The sequence below is a fragment of the Rattus norvegicus genome, chromosome 18 (assembly GCF_036323735.1).
Source record: "Rattus norvegicus strain BN/NHsdMcwi chromosome 18, GRCr8, whole genome shotgun sequence".
In the NCBI taxonomy this organism is placed as follows: Eukaryota; Metazoa; Chordata; class Mammalia; order Rodentia; family Muridae; genus Rattus; species Rattus norvegicus.
In genome coordinates, this window is record NC_086036.1 from 13180819 (window position 1) to 13205487 (window position 24669).

Here is a 24669-nt window from a genome sequence, read left to right on the forward strand (position 1 = left end):
TAGTGTTTTGTGTATAATCTTTTCCCTTCCTTTCCATCTTTCTTTCCCTCTCCCCCTCCTTTTTTTTTTTTTTTTACATCTTTTGTTGCGCTGCTTATTTTTATTAACTCAGTCGGTCTAAACCAGAACTCTGGGAAATCAAACTACAGTACGAGCCCATTTTACTGATGCAGGGCTCTGCTGAAGAAAGGCAGCGACAGTCATTTAGGTCTATGACTTCAAAGGCAACAGCATTTGCACGATCGTTTTGCCTACTTTCACAGCCCAATTAAAAAGTAAGCAGATTTTCCACTGTAGAATGCTCCTCTGTGGTGGGACTTCCTACGCAGGGGCTGCAACTTTCTCTGTGATGAGACAGTCTCTACCGCAGCCTCTAGACAAGAATTCTTTTTTGGTTCCTGGAAGATGCCTAACTCTTTTCTTCCTGGGGGCTTTGCACATGTTCCCTTGCCTTGGCCTCACCCAGTTGCATACCCTGGCTTTCCCCAGACCTATTACCTTGTTACCTTGAATAGCTCATTATCCAAGGCTCGTCTTTAAAGCATCTTTGGCATCTTTGGATAGCTAGATAAGGTCATGACCCTCTATTCCATGATGTTCTCAAAAGAAGGTATTTGCTGTGTGTTAATCTAGTACTAGTTTCACTAACTTTGGGTTCCCCCACCCCCTACTTCCTTCTCTTATTTCTTTTAACTGTAAGCTGCCAAAATTCAGGAATGTGTCCTTCTTGTCCAGCTCTGTATCTCAGAGTTCAGCCTGGAGTTGGGCCCCTGCACATGTCCACTGCAAATGTGGAGCTATTCCACAGCACATTGTTTTGTTAGTGACAGACTGCAGTGTCTCACCCAAATTTCTCTTTGTGGGTGTGATCTACTCATGCATGGAGATTTAGAGAAGCCACCCAAGGTAGTGAATGTCACCTTGCTTTTCAACTCAAAGGATGCTGGGAATCGAAACAGTTTTGCATAGAATGCAATTGTATTTTCATCTTCTATATTTGACAAAGCAATCTGTCACCTTTGATCTCTGACACTTCCAAAATGACTGCATTATGAAACACAAGAATAAAGGTTTGCTTTTATTTTAATGATATCTTAGTCACTTAGTCTTTTAATGACATAACATCTAGTAGACAACTATAATTATTGAACTGAATCAAATTGTAGGGCTTAAGATAGCGTGGCAGATTTCTTTGTAAACATTATATTTGTGTTGTTGCTGTTTTAAGAAGTAACAACTATTTGCTTTGCAATGGATTCTGTTGATAACTTTATGGTATGTAAGTGTGAGGGGTTGCAAATGCTTCTTGAGTTGTCTTTATCTGCCCACCAGCAAACCCTTAATTTCTAGAGTTTCCTTACCCATCTTCCCGTATTATTGGTTCTCATGTTTTCCTTGTTTGAATAGTCTGTCACTTAATAACTTCTCTGCTTTCCTGTATTTTGCTGTATTTTTCTTGCTATTTCTTATTTTTTCACCTTTTCCTGTGATTTCTCTCCCTCTATCCCCCACTGTCAGCTTTCTACCATGCCTAGCATTTTCCTTCTAACACTACAAACTGTTCTAACTCATTTCCATTCATATTATTTGTGAACAGATAAAACCTTCTGATATTTACAGCAAAAACCTCCATATTCTGTATATCGTATATAGTGAAACTAACAGTTCTTCCCCTTACTTATTTTATATCAAAATATGACTGCTTTCTTTTTTTATTAAAGATATTATCACTAGTAATTTAAGTCCCATGAAGTATCTTGGAAGTCAATGCGAAGGATGTAGGAAATAAATGTGTTTCCTGAAACTCTAGAATGACAGACAGCATAAACAGTTGTGCCAAAAACAGTTAATAAATTGATTTTCTTGAAACAAAATATTTTCTTGAAACAAAATTTTCTTGAAAACAAAATATAAAAAGGTATTAAGAGGGTATCCCAAAGAGGGCATCTTGCTTTACATTATAAAAGTATGTGAGAATTTTTATAGTTGTGGCTTATTGTACCTCCTGTTCACAGCTCCTTGAAATATCATTCACATGAATAGAATTCTGTTGTCCTCTTGAACAAAACTGATACTTTAGACCACACAGTCCTGAGAAAGTGATTTTTGGTTCACACTTGAGCTGTGTAGTTTTGTTGTATTTTTGTAATTATTTTTCATAGACTGAAAGTTTTCATATGTGTCTAAAATGTGTTTGTTTTTACTTTCTTAGCATTCTGTAAGCTCCCATACTCTCAGGACTAATAGTTAAAACGTGGTAGACCAGTAGGCTGGAATTCTGGCTTTCTAGTTTAGCTTCTTGTTTTTCTCTTGATTGGATAGCTGTAAGGGTTAAAAGGTTGCAAAACTTCAGTCACTGATGTGGTGTGGTGAAGCCAAAGTGCAAAAGGCATAAATTAGATTAGCATTTGATTTTAGCCGTGGCTACAATACATATCCACCATGACTGGATATTCTGTCCACACTGAATATTCAAAATAAATACTGTTCAAATGATTGACAGATCACACTTCACATTCCCAGTATCTCAAAAGATTGAAAGAATTCTCTAAATGTGAACACTAGAAGTAATAAATGAAGCTCCCAGGGGATGTTCAATTAGTGGTAGTTACTATAAACAACATGTATATGGAGAGGAGAGACAGACAGACATACAGAAAGAGACAGAGAGACAGAGACAGAGATATAGACAGACAGACAGACAAAGAACTGGAGGGAAGGAACAAGGGTCCACTTTTTGCAGGCTCTGGATCTCATGTGCTTGAAAAAGTTGAGTACAGCATTTATTCTTTTTTTTTTTCTTGGATTGATCATATTATAGTTGTCTAGGATTGCTAATAAGTTCTTAAGTCTTACCATGGAAACATGAAATTCTAACCTGACCTGGTAGAATTAGTTATGAAAATTCTAAATGGAAGGCAGAGGACTAAAGGGAAGTTTTTCCATTACAATAAGGTCATTTGTTTTTCTGGTTTCCTTTTGTTTCATATGGTAAGACAGGGTTGAACTATGTAGTCCTCCTTAGCCTTGCATTCTACTCTCAGACTGGTCTAGAACTTGCAGCAATCTTCCTGCTTCAGCCTCTGGAATGTGAAGATCTTAGAAGTCTGTTGCCATGTCTGGTTACTTTTGTGCTTTGTTCACTAATACAATAAGGTTGACAAACCATGGCCCAATGAGAAAAGTGAGCCCACTTCCTAGTTTTGCGCAATTCCAAAACTGGTTTGCATGCTTTTAAGTGGTAGAAAATAATGATGTGAAAATTACCTGGAGGTTCATTATCTGCAAAGGCAGCTTCACTAGAGCATTCCTGTGCTTACTCACGGATACACTATATACTCTGTTTTGCTGGGAAAGCAAGATTGTTGCAGTGGAGAGCTTAGGACCCGTAGCTAACCACTATTGTCTGGCTTTTTATACAAAAAGAGTTGCTGACTACAGGAACAATACTTCTCTTTGAGAGAGAGAGTGTGTGTGTGTGTGTGTGTGTGTGTGTGTGTGTGTGTGTGTGTGTGTGTATGTGTGTGTTCTATGCATGTGTACATATTTGTATGTTTGTGCCAACATGTATGCATGTGCGCCCACACATACACATGCACGGGTCAGATGCCAATCCAGGTTTTTCCTCAGATGTCTTTTATTTTTTAAGGACAGGCTCTCTAGCTGAACTTGGAGCTCACTGGTTCAGCAAGCCTGGCCTAGCGGGAATCTCCAGGGTTATACTGTCTGTCTTTGACTTTTACGTGGGTGCTGGGGGTCAAACTCAGATACTCATGCTTGTGCTGCAAGCTACCTCCCCAACGCCCCCCAAAGTCAGGTAAATTGATGTTTAACCCATTCCAAAAGGAAAACTTTAAGTCTACATGTGAGTCCAACATCAGTCACAGAATAGCGGCCTAAGGCAGAGGTGATCATAACAGGAAGTACCTAGTGTATCTAAGAGGACAGACTCGGGTACCACACTGCTTGACCTCACCGTGCAAGCCTGGCCACCAGGCTCACCATCTCTGTGCATCAACTACTTCATCTACAAGATCAGGCTAATGATCAGAATAAAATTAACGTTTGTAAAGTGTTTACAACAGCAATTGCTATAAGTAGTTTTCTTTCTTTCCTTCTTTCTTTCTTTCCTTCTTTCTTTCTTTCCTTTCTTTCTTTTCTTCTTTCTTTTCTCCCTCCCTTCTTTCCTTCCTTCCCTACCTCCCTCTCTTCCTTATTTCCTTTCTTCCTTACTTTCCTTCCATTCTTTCTTTATAAATGAGGCCTTACTGTATAGGACAAATTGGCTTTAAATTCACCATCCCCCTGCCTCTGCCTCCTAGTGATTACAGACATGAACCATCATACTTAACTAGGGCAACACAATTTTAACCATGTTTTTCTGTTAGGAAATTTCAGATACTTGACAAATTAGCCAAGTAAACGAGTGAATCTCAATATGCTTATACATAAGAAGAAATCCAAGGAGGAAAACAATTGAAAATGTCCATTTTTGTCAGCAAGTCATCTATGTGTAGAGAATACGCCAGCATGTTCTCTAATTGCCATTGAATTGTAGAACTGTTGGCCTCCCATATCTGTGATATGATTTTGTAATCAATGGCCTTGTTTCAGATAATAAACAAATTGTATTCTAAATGGTTGAGTAGCTTCTGATACAGAATCTAACTACTAACAACTTCTAATCTGAGGGCATCAAATTGGCATAAAGGGAAGCAGCAGTTCACGGAATGCAGAGTGGTGTGCTGCACACAGGCTGTCACTCAGCTCTTAGGGAGAGAGTCAGTGAGAGCCACTGGCCTGCAGTACAGCTGGCAGACACTAAGGCCAGGAACTGCACTTCCGTGAGAGCAAATGCTATTGCTTTTCAGCAGTGCAAGACATGCTGGGATTAGATAATTAGGACTCCAAATGTGTAAATAGATTTTAATATTAACATGTATGATCTTTAAATAGGCAGGGAGAATGTAAGAGCTTCGTGCGGCTGCTTTCTGTCTTTTATGTAATATAACTGCTTGAGGATACACTTCAGTATGTGGCCCTATAAAGGACAAGATGTTAGCTACACCGTTATTTTCATAAATGCTTTCTACACATGTGTTTTCTTTGTATGTTAACAGTAAGTATGGCCTGACCAACACATGAATGACGCGTGACACATCTTTCTTGCCTCCTAATCTTAGTTCCCTTAAACGTCAGTAGCACATCTGTTTAGCTTAGACTGTAGACACTGCAATGAAAATATAGGCGAAAGTTATCTATTCCGGTCTAATTTGATATCATTACTAATTGTGCAATAAAAATTAAAAAAAATACAAAGAAAAACGTTTTGGTTACTTTAGGTAATTTAGACTGAGGGCTTCAGTATTGTAAGGGGACTCGTGGCTAAGTTTATTCTCCACTGGTCCACACATCTTCAGCTAGATATTCTCCAGTGCTAATTGTCTTACATGAAATATTCACACTTTAGAAGACTTTTGTAGTGACTTTCCCAGGAACTTTTCCCAGAGCTTAATTCATACCTATCTTCATCTTGAAATAGATGGCCTCATTTTATAATAAACCTAAAGAAAACAGTCAAGAAGTCTGACTTCAAAACGTTTTATGTGTATATGTTCAGACACTCTTTCAAAAAAAGAAAAGAAAACCTTATAAAAGATGTGTCTTTGGGTGCATAATGTGATATTTTGATATATGTATATAATATGCGAAGATTAAGATAAGCTATCTAATATACTTATTATCATCTTCTTGCCTCTCATTTTCTATGAGAATGTTAAGGTCTCCAATTTAGCAATCTGTTATTATTAACTGTATTCACTATTCCATGCAACAAACCACTAGAACTTATTCCTCTTGTCTAAAATGTCATGTCCTTTGTCAAGTCTTGTCATTTTACATTACTAATTACTTGAAGATGGGGCAGCAAGTATCTTATTTAGTCCATTCAACCAATGCTTACTTCATTAAAACAGACCGTGAGCCTGTGTTCAAATGACATGATCAGAAGAACTGAGTAACTACAGAAAAATATGAATCGATTCTACTGCTTCCCTTGAGACTTCCCCCGCTGCTTATTTTTCCAGATAATACAAATTCAGAATTACTTACTCATCTTTATAGTCATATTTTAAATTAATATATTAAAATCTTTATTTTCTGCAGACACAATATATGTTCTTAAACACATGAATTCTTTCATCTACTGTATTTGGTTGTATTTCGTGTTCATGATGACCAACTGGTCAATTTTAATTCCCTTGTCCCCTCTCTAAATTTGAGGCATATATTCATATTTAGGCTCCTAAAGCCTACAGGTAAAGGAAAAGTCTTAAATAGGATGCCCTTCTGTTCAGTTGTCTTTCCTAACGGTGACATAATCTCAAACAACAATCGGGTGACATATCTAACCTCATGTTGACCTCCACGCACAGCTGAGAGAAGCGTTTTTCTAGCACACTGGCTATAACCTGGAGCTCACTTAAGACAGAAGGGTTTTAACTTAGAACATTTTTTTTGTCTACACTCAAGTTAAAATTTTGCATTCTTCTGTGATTTAAAATTATAACAATGTGATCGGTTTCTAAAATTGAAAATGCTACAGTTACTAATGATGAAATGGAGTCGACATTACGTTCCTGAGATCCGCAATAGGTTTGATGTACTATTTTCTTTTCTATATCTTCCTCTTCTAAAGGAAAAATAGTTTCCTCTTACTGCAAAAGTATCAGATCCCTGCAGCAGCCATGACACTTGTAAGCATTCAGTGGTCAGACACCACTACATACCCTTCAAATGATGTGGCCCAGTGAAGCTGGGAGTTATTGTCACGGAGCCAGGCAGCCTGGTATCTTAGCGGCCCACCAGGACAGAGGCAGCAGGCCCCAGCTGGTGTGCTGATTCCAGACTAAGGTAGGATTTCTGACTAACATTTTGCATTTTGAAAGTGAAGTCTCTTGACACTGAATCTTAGGACATACCAACATATAACAGTGTATCGAGCATTCAGAAATTATTTACTAGATCCAATTTACAAAGCTTGTCTGCCCAAATTACTCATAGGGCAATGAGTTCAATCTTAAAATTAATTATTTCCTTTGGGTTTCTGAATTTATTCTAAATTATATATATTTTTTAAATATAAAAGGCAGTCTCAAAAGCCTAACTGTATAGTCTGAATTCTTGACTGTGTAGGATATGTGCTAAATGAATATAGTTATAAGTTGTCAACAATGATAAAATCTAAGGTAGTGGACAGTCACTCACCAATCCCTCTTAGGCATGGCAATATCTGTCCATCACAGTGAGCTCGTCATTTTGATCTTTAGACATGTGAAAAACACATGGGATAACACATTCTGTTCTGACATGGAATCTTGTGCACACTGTTGATGGACTACTTTGTATTACTCTTTCCGGGACAGACATCTCTTGACACCACAATACACAAACTCATCTCCCATAGCCAGACAGAAAAGTCAACCCACAGCATCTGTTACGAGTTCAAGATTTCTTATCCCCCCTGTTGACTTAAACGTAACAGCAGTGTTGCCCAAACAGCTGTGGATAATGTTAAATGCCTTTAAATGTCTGCTACCTCAAATTGGTAGAAGTAGTATGAAGGAACACACACACACACACACACACACACACACACACACACACACACACCCCTACTCTCAGAGGTTGCCTGGAGTGGTCATCATTCTGTATGGGACTTTGCCTTGGCACATGTTCAAGCCATGTCTTTTTGTCATGCAACCCTTGGAGTTCAGGCTGGCCTCAGTAGCTTGGCATCTGAAACCCAGATGCTTAATCACCAAAGGGAACGGATACCATGTCTCTTCTCAAAAAAAAAAAAAACAAACACAAAACACAAACAAACAAACAAACAAACAAACAAACAAAACCAGAAGGAGCCCTTTGCCAGGGCTCATTTAAAAGGGTTTTGAAGTTGGAGCCAATCAAACAGGATTGTCAGCCTCTGCAGTCTTCTCTGAAGCACTTTACAAAAGCATCATTTTCCTCTCTCCCTTTGGATGTGAAACACTGTTTGCAACACAAACAGATACTTTCTAAATCGTAATGGCAGACAGCATCAACAGTTCCCTTACTTCCTTGTGACTCCTGCTAGACACAAAGCAACTGGAGGTGCAAGACTCTGCTCCCTGTCCTCAACTCCCAGCCGCCAATGTCCTAGACTTCTTGGGGACAGAAGTTTGTAGGCAAGATTCACCCCACCACCCTGAAATAGTTGGTTAGCTTTGTTCTCCTTTAAAGAGTGAAAAGTGTTTTCCACAAGGTAGAAAAGTTTACTTGGCCCCAGGATGCCATCCTTAGAACTAACAATAGCAGTAGACAACACCTTTTGGGAGTTCCAATCTAGAAAGGGAGCAGACCTCAGTCACAGCACAAAAACCAAACAAACAATTAAAAACTGGAGTGCATGACAGACTATGAAGTTCTCTTCTGCTGACACTGTCTGAGAGTTTCTCCTAGCTCAAAGCAGGAACAAGAAAAGTCTGTACCACAGAGTCCATCTCCTGGAACAGGTCCACTTTAAGGGGCGGGCAGAGCGAGATCTGACTGACCAAGGTGCCCAGAGCTACCCTTCTAAACTGCATAGGCCTTTGTGCCCTACCTATCTGTTCAGTTTCAACCTGAGTCTGAAATCTTCAATGTTTCTGGCCCTGAAGATTTGGGAACCCGAGCATTCAAGCGCTCAGGAGTGCTGTTAGGCCAGGTCCCCGTTGCCCCTTCTGACACTCTAAAATCAACTTTGCCCACACCAGCTGAAGTGTCTGAAATGGTTTTTCACGTGCAGGAGCCTCCCGCCCAGCCCGCCCAGTTCTCCCCTCCTCCCTGCCCCCTCCCCTCCCTCCGGCCTCTCCAACTCCCCCCAACCCCATCCCACCCCGCCTTCCTCTTTGTTGTCTCCTACCTGCTGGCCAGGCTCTGCCTGCAGTGCTGCCTGAAGGGCATCAGGTGGTAGTTCATGGCGTCCAGCAGCAGCTTCTGGCAGACCGGGTCGGTGCGCATGAAATCCACCGACTGGACCCGCTCCACCAGCTCCGGGGCGGGGATGAGCGCAAAGCGAAGGCGCTTCATGAGGTCGGGCGCGTACTGCATGCGGGTCTCACGGTCGTGCTCCAGCCACAGCACGGACATCTGGAAAAGTGCCAGCTCCGACTCCACGGGGGGCGGCAGCGAGTCCAGCAGGGCACGCATCTCCTCGAAGTTAAGCAACAGCACATCCTCCACCAGGTACTTGTTGGCCAGCTTCTTGGTCTCCTCCAGGCCGTGCAGTGCGGCGATCTTGCACACCTGCTTGTAGTTCTGCACCGAGATCTGGTCGTTGAGGAACTGAACGCAGAGCTTGGTGACCTGAGGAATGTGCAGGATTTTGCTGACCGACAGCACCTCCTCCACGGTGTCCAGGGACAGGGTCACGTTGGCCGTGTAGAGGTATTCAAGCACTAGGCGCAGCCCGATGGACGAGCAGCCCTGCAGCACTAGGTTGTTGATGGCTCGGGGACTGGTCAGCAGCTTGTCGTCGGGGGAGGAGGAAGGAGTCCCGGGCTCCTCCTGTGGTGGCTGCTGCTGCTGCTGTGAAGGCTGCTGCTGCGGCTGCTGCTGCTGCTGCTGGTCCTTGGGGGCCCCCAGGCCGTCCTGGCCGCCGACCCCTCCCCCGAGAGGGGGGTGGCTGGAGAAGAGTGATCGGAAGTACTGCGAGCAGGAGGCCAGCACGGCCTTGTGGCAGTGGAACTGTTGGCCTTGGGCTGTCAGGGTCACGTCGCAAAATAGCTGCTTCCTCCACAGCAGGTTGAGACCGTGCAGCAGGTTGTCACTGTGGCTGGGGTCGAAGGTGGAGGTCCTGTCCCCGGATCTGGACATGGCGAGCTGACTCTGCGCACCTGGCTTTAAACCCTCCTCCAACCTGGCAGACAGGGGTGGGGGATGGGAGGGGGAGCAGGGAGGTGAAGGGGGGTGGGGTGTGGCCGGGGTGGGGAAGGGTGTGGAGGGGAGAGAGGAACAACAGTCAAGGCCCCGCTTGGCTCCCTCCCTGTGCGCTTAGGATGCGAGCCTAAGAGGGAGGTGTGAAGGCGCCCGGTCCTGAGCGCCTCCTGAAGGGTCCTCGTCTGGGGTCGGGACTCCGGTTCTGCTCCTTGCTACCTCTTACACTCTTCGCCCCTCACTTTCCTAAAAGCACCCAGGCTCCTCTCTTGGCAGCGACGGCGGTGACAGCAGCGGCGGCAAAAGTGGAGGCTGAGGCCGTGACACCTCGTGGGCTCGAGTCCATGCCCAGCTGGATGAACGGAAAGGCCGGGAGTGGGGAGTCAGGGGGTGCCCCCAGAGCTCAGAGGCGACCGACGGCGGCGGTTCCAGGTCAACTGGTGCTGGAAGCTTTGCTTTTTCTTAGTTGGCCCAGTTTGGGGGTGGGGTGGGAAAAGGGGGGGTAGGCGTGCGGGTGAGCGATTCTTAGCTCTCTAAAAGCTGGGGACACCTTCGATTATCCGAGCTGCCCCGAAAAAGTCCTAGGCTCCCCGTCTGAGGGAGGAGATAAAGCCCTTTCTTCTCCCGGGGAAGTGCAGCGGAGCGCGATGGGGACCCGCTCAGTGGACTCGGCAGAGGCGGGAGCTGTCCTTATCAATTCTAGCTCATTTCCCTCACCCCGGCCCTGCCCGCTTCCCCGCTTCGCAAACTGTTGGCTTCCCTCGCCGCCACCCCGTTTTGCTAATTTTCCAGAGACGCCTTTAAACCTGGCCAGAGACTCCTTGCACCCACACTACTCACCCCACCTCGGGCCCCCTTCTCCCTGCACCTTTGCTATTTCAGAGCACGGAAGTTCAGTCATCTAGTTCCCCTTCCAGTGCGGGGCGGCCCCGAGGATGACTGGGGGCCAAGTTGGGGTGCTAGGCTGGATTTAGAGCAGGAGACTAGAGGCCAGGGGGGCTTGGTGTGGACTGCTCTCCCTCCCTCTCGAGCACCGGGAGCAGCCGCTTTACCAGGAGGAACTATGAGAAGTTCAAGTTAGAAGGCAGGTGTTGGGGGAGGGGTGGCGGCCCGGGAATGGGGTGGGGGTGGGGACGCGGTCCAGTGCGGAGGGGTCCCTACTCCGCACCCAGAAGGATCTTGGGTCGACAAGCATCCCTTCGATCCCCGGGGTTCAGCTTCCAGAGGTTCCCCCACTCGAGCACCCCCCCACTCCCCCAGCCCTGGAAGTACTTCTGTAAAAAGTCTGAGCCTCCCGTTTCTAGGTGGTAAGAGGCCGGGGAGGGGGAGGCCAGGTGAAATCCACACAGCGAGTCCTTAATCTGTAATTGCACCTTTCAGGGCCGAACAAGAAGGGACCCTCTTGCCCGCGTCCCGCCCGCGCGCCCGCCGGGACCACCGCCGCCGCCGCCCGGCTCCGAGGGACCCGCCGGACCTGCCCCTTCCGCTGCGGCTCACTCTGCCTTGCCGGGCGCCGCTTCTGGATCGCCGGCTTCTCATTCCTACCAGGCTGGGCTCCTCTCCACTCACTTTCCCATCCTGTTCCAGGTGGACCTAACCTCCCTCCCCCAGCAACAACCCCCTCCCCCAAAGCTCAGGCTTGCCGGGAAACATCTAAGTCCTCACTGGAAGTGGCCCCGGTCATACCTCTCTCTTGCTCTCCCAGCTTCGTTGTCTAGCCACCCCCCCCATCTTTTCCTAGTCTTTCCTTCTTGTTCTCCCCCCCCCTTGCTTCCACCTCCCATCTGCTTATGTCTTGCAATGGGAGTTTTATTCTTTATAAGCGTTTGCCACACGGCCCCCCCATAGGTACCCCCCCCCCGCATCCACAACAACCCCAAAAGACAAGGAAAATACAGGCAAGGCAAACCCAAGGCCAGAAACTTACCTGCTGTCAGCCAGCTGCAAAGTCAGGGCTCACTTAAGCTCCCCCCAAAATCAATTGTCCTTCCTTTTTAAAGGTTTGCTCTCTCCTTGGGAGGGGAACACACCTTCTGGCTCCCAACTCCAGGCAGTCACTCTGTACAATTTATTTTGTCGTACATCATTTGATCACCATGAATTAGCAACAGCAAGAAAATATAGGAGAGGGAGAAAAGAGAGAAAGAGAGAGGAGAGAGAGGGAGAGAGAGGGAGAGAGAGAGAGGGAGCAGAGCTTTCTGCAAGAGAAGAAGAAGAAAAAATGTACGTGTGACAAATTATGCTACCAAGAAACAACACATCATTATCCTTGGGCCTGGGGCTCAGTGAGTCGTAACGAGAGTAATAGGAAATCCACGGTTGGGGAGAGAAATGGTCGTGCTTGGCCAGTAGAGAGAGACCATACAGGGGGATGGATGCTGGAGAGACTCGCAAAATTATGGCTCAAGGCTATTGTAAAAATTGTCGAGCGTAAATGACTGCGATTTCAAACATCTTTGGAAGAAAGAAGGGGAAAAAGCGAGCCCCCCCTCCCTCCCTCTCCCTCTCTCTCCCTCTCTCTTCTCTTCTCTCTATAAAGAACCGTCAAGTTTTAGTGCGCATTGCTAATTAGTCAATTTCTCTCTGCCTTCACAGGCTGGCGACTTCGCTGCTGAGCTGAAACTGCTAATTTCTGTGACCAGCTTTTTTCTTAGCTGTGATCTGGATGAATGAGTAGCTGTCTCACAGAGATGACAAAAATAAACTCTAATCCCCCCCAAAATTTCCACTACATCTTTCTCATGCATAGATTTATGATCTTCAAGCGCTCTGTGCAATATGCAAACTTTTTTTGTGTCTGTGTATATGCTGTTGTTTGCAGCTTCCACAACATCGGTATGCTGGGTTTTCCCTCCCACCCCCAGCCCCTCAGACTCTCAAATGCAGAAGCTGTCTGATCTCAAAGTATGCTAGGATGCCACTTTAGCCTGTCTTGGTATCTAGGGCGTGGGGCTGGCTTGGAAGATACCAGTCCATGCCTAGGAGGGCTGAGGGCACACTCCAGGGGTGGGGGAAGCACAGTTGGTAAAACAGGACAGTTCCTTGTTTTGTTTTGTTTTGTTTTGTTTTTCTCTCTGTACTATTCAAGCTTTATGGTTTTGTTGGGAAACATATTTTTTCTCTTATTATTTTTGTCTGGCTAAACAACCTTTTTTGAAGTTCTCTGTCAGTCTTTGACACTTAAGAGTACAGAAACCACGGTTTTATTAGAACATTATCAAATTGTCAGATTCGTATTTCAATTAAGAGTCTTTGGTTTGCAGGAGCTAGGATTAACTGTTAGGGGACCCAGCTGCCATTTCACAAATGTAACCTTTCAACTTGGGAGTTCACTTGGTAAATAAGGGCCAGCCCATAGGTCTCGCCCTGTTGACTCTGCTTAGCATTCAGAATGGACCTTAGCCTGATTCTAGAACCTTAAAGAAAGACATGTGCATTTCTAGGACCACGAAGACATGTGCATTTTGGTAGAGGACATGTTCTTCAGACTTACAATGTATAGTACCCTCATTTAGGCTGTCAATGGGAGTTGGAGGTGTCCAAGAACCCCCACTCTCTCATGCACACAGAGGGGGCAGAAATGGAAAAAATATGCCTTCAAATATAATTATAAAACATTGCTAGACATGAATTACATTGAGTTTTGCTTGTCAATAAATATAGAATATGATTCACTTTAGTGTGCTCTGATTAGTAAACTTACTAAAAATCACCCAAGGGTTGTCTTTGTACAACCCCTCTTTTTTTGATTCATGAGTGATGGAAAGACACCTGCTTAAGTGTGTGTGGGGGGGGGGCGCTGAAATTTTCAAGGCATAGAAATGGGGAACTCCCCAGCTAGAATGATACCATTAACATGCATGTGGGATGTTTACTCAAATAAATGAAGGGGAATGAAACCAAAGCCCTTTCACAGGGCTCTTTGCTCTCCAGGTTCCTGCCTTACTGGAGAGTAAGACTCCTCTCTTCTGGTCCAGTTGAGGTCTTGCACTCTCCCCTCACAATTACCAGCAAAACTGAACACATAACAAGACACAGACAAGGTCTATTTGTTGTTGGGGCCAAGGAAAGCAAGAAAACAGAGGAAGTTACCTGGTCCTACTTCTAAAATCCTTCTCATTTTTGAACATCCCCTAATGGGGTTCTTGCATAGGAAGACTGCATGACTGCAACACACTGCCCTTTGGGGGTTCAATATCATTAAAAGTTGAAGGTACTAAGTTTGTGGAGTATTTACCAACTTCTCATGTGTGCGAAGTGCTCACTCACCGTATACTTGCTGTTGGTCGTTCTTGGAATGCAACCCAGCGTTGAATAGTGACACGATCATTTAAACGACAGCCTTCCCCTTGCGTCATGAAGGAATTGAAGCATGCTTTGTAGGGCTTAAATTCTGCTTTGCAATTTTTAACTCTTTTTTTTCCTCTTTACTACTAATATAGATATGCCATTAATTATAAATATTATATATTTATAATTCTTTGACGTGCTTCCCAACAGTACAGAAGACATTTTAAGACTTTTTATCTATTTCTGATTTTGTTATCTAACATGTAGCTGGAAGGGAGAATAAATGGGAGTGAAGTAGGGACTTGTCATGGTGAAGCGGGTCTTGAGACAAAGTGCTTGGCACATTGTCTTCTCCATCTCAAAGCTAAGAGAATATGATAATGTTTGAGCTTTCACAGGGAAAATAATGACAACTACGGGTTATTCTGTAAGCAATCAATACCAAAACCAACCAACAAACAAGCAAAAAAACCCCCCTCGTAATCAGTGCGCAAATGACCTTGTACGTCTTGTAGACCTCAGACCTTTAGCATCTTGCATGGGCTTTGACTGCAATGTCTGCTGGACTCTCAAATGCAATGACACTATTTACAATAAATCCTGTTATGAAAGATTCAATTTGCAGCAATCAGATGGCAGCTACTAAGCGATTGTAAGCATTTGAATTTTATCCCACTTCACTGTTCAACATACAGAAATTGCATCTGTGTGTTTGATCTATCCTGCTGAGCACGATCGGGCGGCTGGCAACTCTGCCACTGTTGTTTTTAAAATGGTAGGAAGGAAGGACGTGACTCTTCAGGGGCACTCAGCAGGATAGATTTCTCATGGCAGAAGAGGATTGTCTTTGAAAAAACTACAACAATAACAGCAGTCATGTAGTCATCTAATCTAAGCGGTCTTTAGACTTTGGCAGAATTATCAAAAGTCTTCATCAGCTAATCTGCATTAAGCTTTGTATGGTGGGAAGACCTTGAAATAACCACACCGATTGTCTAAAAGAGCAGCCTTCAGCTCTAAGTGATCTCGCCAGCCTTTTAGGTGACCGAGATCCAGGCTTAGGGGAGCTGCACAGCCATGGCGTTGGACTGGACAGACTAGGAATATCTGTAGAACAGTTCTAGGCTTGCTTGGGTGCCTAGCATGAGGGACTGCTTTTGCTGAAACTATTTTCCTGCCTAGTAACTTTTCTAATTCAGATTTCTGAGTGATTACCAAATTGTATAAACATCAGAGCCTGGCCTCCTCTGTGTTTCTTTCCTGATCTGTTTCATGAGATCTGATCCTTGAGATTGCTGCCACGTAGAATACAAGCAATAATGGGGAAATGGTGACTCCATGTTATAGTTGGGATAAAATTCAGTAGAGGAAGGGCCACATAGCTCCCTCAAAATGAGAGAACGGAGAAACCAAACACGAACTCATAACTTTCTTAGTTTTTAAAATTTAAATTTCCGTTAGGCATGGTCTGAGATATCCCAAAGTCACCAGCGACATGTGGTTTATTGGGGAGCAAAGTGCTCTGAGATAGTAGTAAAAGCAATTGTGCTGTTGGCTAGAACCCCACACCCGAAGGTTTACTGTTGCTCCAAGGACTTGGCTGTAGACATTCTAGGCTCCAGGTATGTGTGCAGTTCCAGCTTCTCTGGGGACGCTGCTCACTGGTAGCTGCTCTTTGGACACTCTGGACTAATGCATAAAACACTCATGGTTGGGTTTGTTCTTGTAAGAGGGTTTGAGCCCTACAAATAGAACTCTGAAATAGCTCTCTCTTTTGAAGCAGCTTCAAGCAGTAATAATCAGTATTACTCATCGAGTTTGTGATCTGTGTGGTGGACACTGTTATAAATCCTTCCGATGTCTTGGTTTCTTAATCCTCTTGCTAATCATGAGTTTGGTAGACTGCAGAAGCTTCCCTGCCTCTATTAGGACTGGATCTATTTCCCACTCCTTTTCCTCTGTGAGCTGCCATAGCTAATTTCTTAGAACAATGGATCTTTCTAGAAGTGACTTAGCGCTAATTCTGAGCCTAAGCCTTAAGAGACATTATATACTTTTAACTGTCCCTGATTCAACATTTTAGCTCTCAAACCTACTGTGTGAAAGACCCCAGGCTAGTTTGGTTAGGAGGTGAGACTCTACATGGGCCAGATATTCTCCAGCTCACTTGGTAACTGAAAAACAGACAAAAATTTCAGAATCTTCTGTTTTCAAAGGTAGATTTGAAATTCTACCTGATTTGATAGGTTTGCCAATCTATGACACTGGACACTGCCTCCCATGAGCATTCATTATTCTTTCTTTTTAGCTTTCACCCATCAAGTACATCTGGGGAATTATTATATACCAAATAACACACCAAATATTAAGTATAGAATAATGAATAAAATTGATTCTCGTTCTCGAGGGGCTAGTATTCTAATGGAAGAAATGTAGGGAAGTGAGACACAGTAAATGAATAGCTAAAATTAATAGTTAATATATGTTGAAGAAACTGCGGTAGCTGAGAAAAGCAAGTCCCTAACTTCTTCATTCTTATTATCTGCGTATTTTTGCTATTGCTTATCTGTTAGTTCCTTAGTTAGGGAAATCTATTTTACTATTGCAACTAAACTACAATCTTCAAAAAAGTGCTTTGCTGCTGTCAAAAATCTTCCATAGTTCACAACTCTGTATCATATGCAAAAGAGCCACCCAGTAAACATGTTAATGGATTACTAAATGTGAGTTTTCAAGTTTATCAGAAAAAAAATTGGGAATGTGTAACATTTTACAGTTAAGAGATTGGTTAGGGCATCTGACGATAGTGGCATTCATAAAGTTCTTTATTAAATTTTTAAGAAACTATAATTTTCTGAGGCTTTTATCTTCAAGAATGTTTCAATTACTCAGCAAACACTGAGATTTTAGTCAACTGTTAGTTCTATGGAGATGCTAAGACATAGGTCAGTGCTGGGTTCTGAGAAGGGTTCTGGGGAAGAACCCCCGATTTGAGCCTTGGGTCTGCCACTTTGCATTGTTTAAATTTAGCATTAAACTCCCTCAGGAAGAGGACTACTATAGCGCCTACCTCAAAGGATTCTACAATCCCTTGGCAAGGATGTGTTATGGAGAACAGGTACTTGCTTAGAGAGTACCATCTGAATGGTTGTTAACCAAGACAACAACAGCAAGCTAAAAACAACAGCAACAACAGCAACAGCAACAGCAACAGCACCAGCAACAGCAACAGCAACAGCAACAGCAACAGCAACAGCAGCAACAGCAACAGCAACAGCAACAGCAACAGCAACAACAACAGCAACAGCAACAGCAACAGCAACAGCGGCAACGGCAACGGCAACAGCAACAGCAACAGCAACAGCAACAGCAACAGCAACAGCAACAGCAACAGCAACAGCAGCAACAGCAACAGCAACAGCAACAGCAACAGCAACAACGGGCAGGCACAGCTAGGGCAACCTGTCTTAGTTTTCCTTTTATCTCTTTTTTGCTTTGTGTTCAACAATTACTTGGTGGAAGACAGGATACATCTGCTTCTCCCTGGGAAGCAATAATTTATGACTCTATTCTAAGGGTGACTGGTTACTTTAGCAAAAGTATCACTATTTTTTTTATTTTGCTCTTTAATATTATATGGTCTATACGTTTATTATATGTTTAAAAACCATCACTCCTCTACCCTTAACAACAATGATAGCTCAGATTTGTCTTAGGAAATTAAGCTTTTGAAAAATTTAGGAAATGTATTTTTAATGGTAGGATGCCAAGCCCATTCCTGACTATGAAACGTTCTCTGTTGTCTCTTCACTCCAGTGACCCAGAGGAGCGAGGACGCTTCTGGCTTCTGACTCTCAAACCCTTCCCTTGTGACTCTACACACATCATTTTTCTCTTTCAGGTCTTGCCTCGGTTTCCCTGTATAGGGGTACATAGAACATTCCCTTCCTTTAACTACTTTATCGGGGTGAACTGAAGAGCAGTGGCTAAAACAAATAGTTCCTAATGGAAAGCTGGGAAATTTCCTAGTAAAAAAAAAGCTGAAAGTTTAGGCTGTGGGAGGGGGGGAAATGCATTTATTTTCCTCTGAAATTAGCCTGGAGGCTTGGGGACCAGAGGGATTCACGAGTCACCTCTTTAGAAGTAGGTCATAGCAGATCAAGAATGTGGAAGTATTCTGAGTATATTAACAGGAAGCATGTATTTTCCAAAACCGTTCCACATATTTCAAAAGTTTTGAAAGATAGTAGCATATTTTATTGTAGGCATGATAAATTCTGAATGCTCATTAAAAACTATGGAATACTCCCCTCATAACCAGGACAACATTTTTTATCATAGAGATGTATTATCTGAAGTCGCAAATTATTCTAATCAACTTCTCCACCCTCAAATTTTTCTTTTTATTTGTGACAATATTATTCCCTCTTTTACTCATTCTTAAAAAATGAAGATGTGTATCTCTTTGTCAGAATAGCCACTAATAATTTTTATAGTTAATGGAAAGTAGTCATCTAAGTGTTTTAGTATGATAGTTATGAGGATAATAATCAAATATTGTTACATTGTAGAATTTATCACTTTCATTGAGACACTGGATCGCAGAAGACCTGTTTATATCTTATATTCTTCTCTGTGCTCTTGGCTTTTTTTCATGCAAAGCTCTCTCCCTTTCCATTTTTGTAAAATCTGGTTTCTTTTTTTCTTTTTATTATATCTTTCTTAGTTTTCCATTCCACCTCTACTCTACTGTTGGTTTCCTAGTGGCCTACGCATAAAACTTTACTTATGCTATTTACACTCTATATTTAATAATGACATGTTGTAGAAGCATTATCTGAAACCTTGTATACATTTTAGGTATTAGCAGACTGAGTTAATAAGGAATTCTGTTGAGTAGATTGTAATTTTTAAAAGACAATTCATTAAATGTTGCTTTTTTAAAAAAAAATCAAAATCCCATAGTAACATTCAGCCATGGCTAATACAACATGACAAATAAGAATTTGAATATTTTCCTTTTGTGTTGATGTTGTATAGAGTTCAATTATAGAGTTGAATATGTTTGAGATGTTAAGGACTGAGTTAAATTCCCTATGGGGATTTAATTCTAGCTGTAAGAATATTTACCTTCCTGTATCTCACTCTATCTGTTAATTTCCTTGGCGTTCCTAACCACCAATGAAACTGGATGACTCCTTGCCTCTCTGTCTTCTTTCTTTACCCTTTCTTCCTCTCCTTTTTCATCCCCTTTGTCTCTCATATAAATGATGTATTCTGACTTCCCACTGTTGGGACTTACTCACTCATACATCATCAAGATAAGAAAGTGCAGGGCAGGCAGCTCGTTGCTCTGACGGGATCAGGTGCAGCTATTGCAAAGTCCTTGAAGAACGTGGAGGCTTTTAAGACGCCTCCTTGCCCACAAAACATTTCAAAGCTCACAGTTCACACAGGAAAAAGTTAAGGAAACTATTTTTAACGTACATTGCTTTACTGATGGGAAGCTGAAAGAAATGCTCTAAACTATTAATAATAAAAAGGAATGCGCCAAAGTGTTAATAGTAAAAGTTGATGAATCATGCTAGAAGAATAAACTTATTTATGTTTTATTTTCTCGTGGGAAATGGCATGACAAGGTTTTAGTAATGAAAGAGGACATAGTCAAAGTGAAAGAAAAGATTATTATTGACCTATATCAGGTAGTTCATTGGTTTACCTTGTGCTATTTTCCTTTTGTGTGTGTGTGTGTGTGTGTGTGTGTGTGTGTGTGATGGATGCCTGCTGTAACACTAGCTTTTTAATATTTTAAAGTAATGGGGGAATATGTATCTGTCCATGTGCACATCCCTCATTCACTTCTTTGAGAAGCCTACTAAGTCTCTAACAAGAACCCATGAAAGTAAATGAATTTTTCTGAGGAATAAAGAAACAGGACCTAATGTAAGTTTCCTTTTGGATTTTAGAGTTGAGGAACATTCTCTTACAAAGTCTGAATTCAGCTCTCTTTTCAGTTCCTTCTGCTTGCACATCTCCAGTGCAGACTGGCCTGGAAAATCTTGTGGTTTGCAAGGGTCCCGTAGACTCACTGGAGCCACTTCGGGTGTGAACCTGTCGCTGCTGGGATGAGGGAACTGCATTTGCGTCTTCCAGTTTCAGACTCTTCAGAGCACCCATTCATCATTTGTCATATATGTTCAATGTATGTGTCATGCACGGAAGTACTGACGATCATAGATCAGGTCTTAGAAGGAGCGCCTTGAGTTTTGTACAGTGGAAGAGCACGTGGTATTACGAGATTAATCATTAAGCATGCCTCAGAGATCTATAGACACCCAGAAATTCTTCCAGCATGGGAACTCCTAACCTGGCTCCCCAAATCCACAGATTTATGACGGCAACCAGCCACCTTCACTCCATATTGCTGTATTCCAATGGCCCCATGACATCAACCCCTAGAGTGTGTGAGCTGATCTTGGTTGTAATATGCATCTCCTGGCTAAAGGAATTTATTAAAATATATGGATATATACATATAGCACAAATATGCATATTTCACCACTTTGTGTGCTTTCTCATATAGGTACTATACACAATTAGTATATATATGAAATTTGAGACATTTAAGTTTTATTTTACCCATCTTCGGTGAATGACATTAGTTAAAATGTCACTTTTCCACTGTTGCAACAGTTTTAGTGAGGTTAAAAATTTATCTCCTGTGATCCGTGCTGATTCTATTTAAGAATATACACCCATGCTTTCTCTGGGACTTTGTAACTTTCCAAGAATTATACCAATGGGCAGAAGATGCCAATACTGACACGAGGCGCCTATCTACTGTGTGCTGTGGTATCCTTTAAACATTTCAAAGAGAGCAGCAGCTATCCCTACAATAGAAGTCCCTGTCCTGTGAGTGGACAGAATATACTGTAGGCTAACGGACTTTGAATATGACTCGAGAGTCAGGCAAATAGTCCCAAACAAAACCTGGCAGTACTGCTGATTAAAGTGATCTGGTAATCTTATGCTCAAATAATTGTGGGAGAGCACAAAGCTCTGATCACAATCACCCAATGAAAACCCCAGCATTCTCCAGTATCTCTACCTCCACCTCTGGGATCCTCTGCTTTCCTGCCCTCTACCTCTGATATACTAGGTTTCTGGTATCTCCAGAGGCTGACGGGTACCCTCACCCTTCTGCACTCTACTGAGAAGAGATGCACATCTACGATGAAGGCCCAAGGGTAGTTGAAATAATTTCTGAAGTTATAGCATACTGTAAGCCTCGTGCACTTTGCTGAGGAAATAAACTTACTACATGGAACCATAGTTTTCTAAAAAAGAAGAAGAAGGAGGAGGAGGAGGAAGAGGAGGAGAAGAAGAAGAAGAAATAGAAGAAATAGAAGAAGAAGAGGAAGAGGAAGAGGAAGAGGAAGAAGAAGAAGAAGAAGAAGAAGAAGAAGAAGAAGAAGAAGAAGAAGAAGAAGAAGAAGAAGAAGAAGAAGAAGAAGAAAATCTCTGAATCTCCCCAACCTGAAGACATGTAGTAAGCAGAAGAGAACTTATCGATGTGGATCTACTCAGCCATTTTCCTAAAATACCTACAGTCTTTTCATATGAAACAGAAAAAGTCATTAAAGCTCTGGTTTGCCAGACAACCACTGTCATATCTCAAGAAACTGCATAATGAATTGCATACATGTATCAAACATGCAGGGTTGAGGGCGATGGCAAGCCGTGTTTCCGGTCCACTTACTCTTCCTTCCAAACAGCAGATTTTGTGCTTCAGAGTAAGTCTCTATCTTTTAAAAAGATATTACTATACATTTATCTATCCAACTAAGTACAAGTAACTGAAACACTTAATATGCATGGTAATAAGGAAATGCATGAATGACTTCATTATTAATGGCTATTGATTATCTACATTTTTGAGTAGACAAGTGTATCTGCTAGGATTCCTATCATGTAAATCCATACGTGTGTGTTTTGCCTCTTACCTTTTGTGGGTGAATTTACAATCTGCATGATGGACATTTTTATTGCTTTTCACACTTATTTGATATGTGCATAACACAGGTCAGCTTACAGAGTGGCTGGTGTTTATTCAATTTGATTACTATGTTACATTTCTGGGCTTATTTTCCCTTTGGAAAATTAAACGTACAAGAAAGCCTAGTAAATCTTTACTTAAAAATTCCAAACTTTAGATTGATTTCAGCACCGAGTTTGTATTGATCTCAAAAGCTTTGCGTTCCTAACTAAAAACTAATCTTTATTTCACCCTTTAGTGACTGCAGCCATAAATATGCCCACACCTACCAGAAGAGAGCGGATTAATGGTTATTGGAGACTAGGGCTTCCAACTGGGCCTGGGAACCCTAACCTTTGGAGGACAACATGAAGGCTTTTACCCCTTGTCAGCTATAATCCCTGGGTGCATTTTTGACATTTACCTGAGTGTTAAAAAGATGCCAGGGCAAGGGCTTGGAGTAAAGTGCCAGCACTCAGTCTTGGCTGTTAATCACTCACTGTTAGATTGACTGTGGTGCCTGACCCTGGCCGTTTCTAGCCATTGGAGGTGCAGAAGGCACAGATCCAACCTGGAGCACAGGTTAACTCCTCCTGGGGAAGCTGTAGGGCCTGCCTTCCAAGAAGGACTTAACGGCATTCCTCAAATCCATCTCTCATTGATCAGCTTTTCTGTATCAATGGAACAAGCATTTGAAGGAGTGAGACTACGCCCATCTGCCAGATATAATTTTTGGAGGATAAAAGAATTAAAGAGGAACAGGCAAGTTGCTGTTGATTATTTACAACATTGCTTTGTTTGTTTGTTTCTTTGTTTTTAAATACAGAGGATCAACAATGTGCCAGGCAGTGGCAGAAAGATGGCTGACGACTGGTAAGGAAGCGGTGGGGCTTTTCAAAGAGGGTTTCCGGGCAAACCTTTCAGGGTAAAGGTATCACACAGTACCTGGGGTGCTAATTGGAGTCTTAGGGCGCCAGGCCTCTGAATTAACCCTATCTAGTTAGCTCTTGTATTCTACCAAAACTGAGACCCTCAAGCAGCGTGATGTGGCTGTGTGAGAAAGCGCCCTTTAACCACTTTCTATGGTGAAAGGTAAGAATTTTAATGTCTTTGTATCTGATGGCACCAACTATGTGACTTCCTTTTTCTAACAGAACCTTTGTTTTTATTTGGGTTCCTTGATAACGAGCTAATATTCCCAACTTCCTGACAGCCAAGTGTAGGAGGAAGTGTACACTTAGGAAGCAGGACTGGGAACTCGGCCTTCTTCCTGCCCTTCAGTGTGCTGTTAGAATGTGCCTCTCATCAGCTTGAAGCCAGCAGCACAACCAGGATCACCAAGACAGGCCTGACGCTTGTGATGAGTAAGTCCAGATGCTGAAAGGGATTTGGCTCCTAATGAATCGGAAACCATTGCACTGGTTCTAGATTGCCTGATTGGACCTCTTTTACATCAGACATAACAAACTGAACTGAAAACATTTTTTCTCTTATCCCAGCTGATTCTGTTTGCTGTAATCCATAGCTGACGAAGATTGCTAAGGGATGCAAAGTTTAGGATGCTGGGGCTGTTGGAGAATGTCACCTACCCCAGGCGTTATGATTGACTGTGGGGTGTCAGAGTTGCTTGTATCCGCACACCAGATTTGATTTTAATTTCTGTGGTTTAATTTCTGTGATTTTAGGAATCAGAGTCATTTCTGGTGTCACCTACAGGTTCAGGAAGAAGTGTGTGCATCTGGCCACTGTCTACAGGCAGCAGATGCGTTTGCATGGCTAGCTGGACAAAGGAATCTGGGAGAGCCACAGCCTGCAAAAGGTGCACAGGAAGGGATCTAGATGATCTATTCTAGCAATTGATCATTTAGTGATGTCTTCATGCTCCATGAAGTTAACCTTTTTCCGACTTAAGCCTAGGACTGTTACATATAGATGAAAAGCGATGTCTTTAAAAAGTTCTTCAAAGCTAATATAAGGAGTTTTCACTTGGAGGAAGAAGAGTCTGTCTCTCTGTGTGTATACATCTCTCTCTCTCTCTCTCTCTCTCTCTCTCTCTCTCTCTATGTATACATCTCTTTGTGTGTGTGTATACATCTCTCTCTGTGTAAGTATACATCTCTGTGTGTGTGTATAAATCTCTCATATATATGTGTGTGCATATGTGTGTGTGTACATCTCTTTGTGTCTGTAAATATATATGTATATATACATATATATATACACCTCTCTCTCTCTCTCTCTCTCTCTTTCTCTCTCTCTCTCTCTCTGTGTGTGTGTGTGTGTGTGTGTACACATATATGCATGTGGGCATGCAGGCACATGTGCATACCTGTAAGTGTGGAGGCTAGGATTCAATACCAGGTGTCATCCTCAATAACTCTCCACTTTTT

The 24669-nt window shown here is 42.6% G+C and overlaps 2 protein-coding genes across 3 annotated transcripts in view; one reads left to right on the plus strand and one right to left on the minus strand.

Moving 5' to 3' along the window:
• Klhl14 (kelch-like family member 14) overlaps positions 1 to 11910 on the minus strand; it is a 113570-nt gene extending 101660 nt beyond the window's left edge. The window contains exons 1-2 of one of the 2 annotated variants that reach the window (NM_001108885.1): positions 11882 to 11910; positions 8942 to 9937 (exon numbers count right to left, since the gene is read on the minus strand). In NM_001108885.1, coding sequence (NP_001102355.1) covers positions 8942 to 9894 — 953 coding nt within the window. In that variant the 5' untranslated portion in view covers positions 9895 to 9937; positions 11882 to 11910. Of the gene's footprint in view, positions 1 to 8941; positions 10042 to 11881 lie in introns of those variants that run through there. The other variant, XM_039096999.2, reaches the window with a different exon arrangement.
• 4930426D05Rikl (RIKEN cDNA 4930426D05 gene like) lies at positions 8974 to 12739 on the plus strand. Its single transcript, NM_001409016.1, has 4 exons — positions 8974 to 9465; positions 9820 to 10386; positions 11335 to 11541; positions 12550 to 12739. Exons 2-4 carry the CDS (start codon positions 10299 to 10301, stop codon positions 12567 to 12569), a joined length of 315 nt encoding a protein of 104 aa, NP_001395945.1. The 5' UTR covers positions 8974 to 9465; positions 9820 to 10298; the 3' UTR covers positions 12570 to 12739.
• The last annotated feature ends 11930 nt before the right edge of the window (positions 12740 to 24669 follow it).

Bases quoted from the DNA above. Each gene is read 5' to 3' on its own strand.
- 4930426D05Rikl (NM_001409016.1), top strand. From the start codon at position 10,299: ATGCCCAGCTGGATGAACGGAAAGGCCGGGAGTGGGGAGTCAGGGGGT. The intron at 10,387-11,334 runs GTCAACTGGTGC...TGCACCTTTCAG, and splicing joins ACCGACGGCGGCGGTTCCAG to GGCCGAACAAGAAGGGACCC. The intron at 11,542-12,549 runs GTGGACCTAACC...CTGCCTTCACAG, and splicing joins ACTTTCCCATCCTGTTCCAG to GCTGGCGACTTCGCTGCTGA.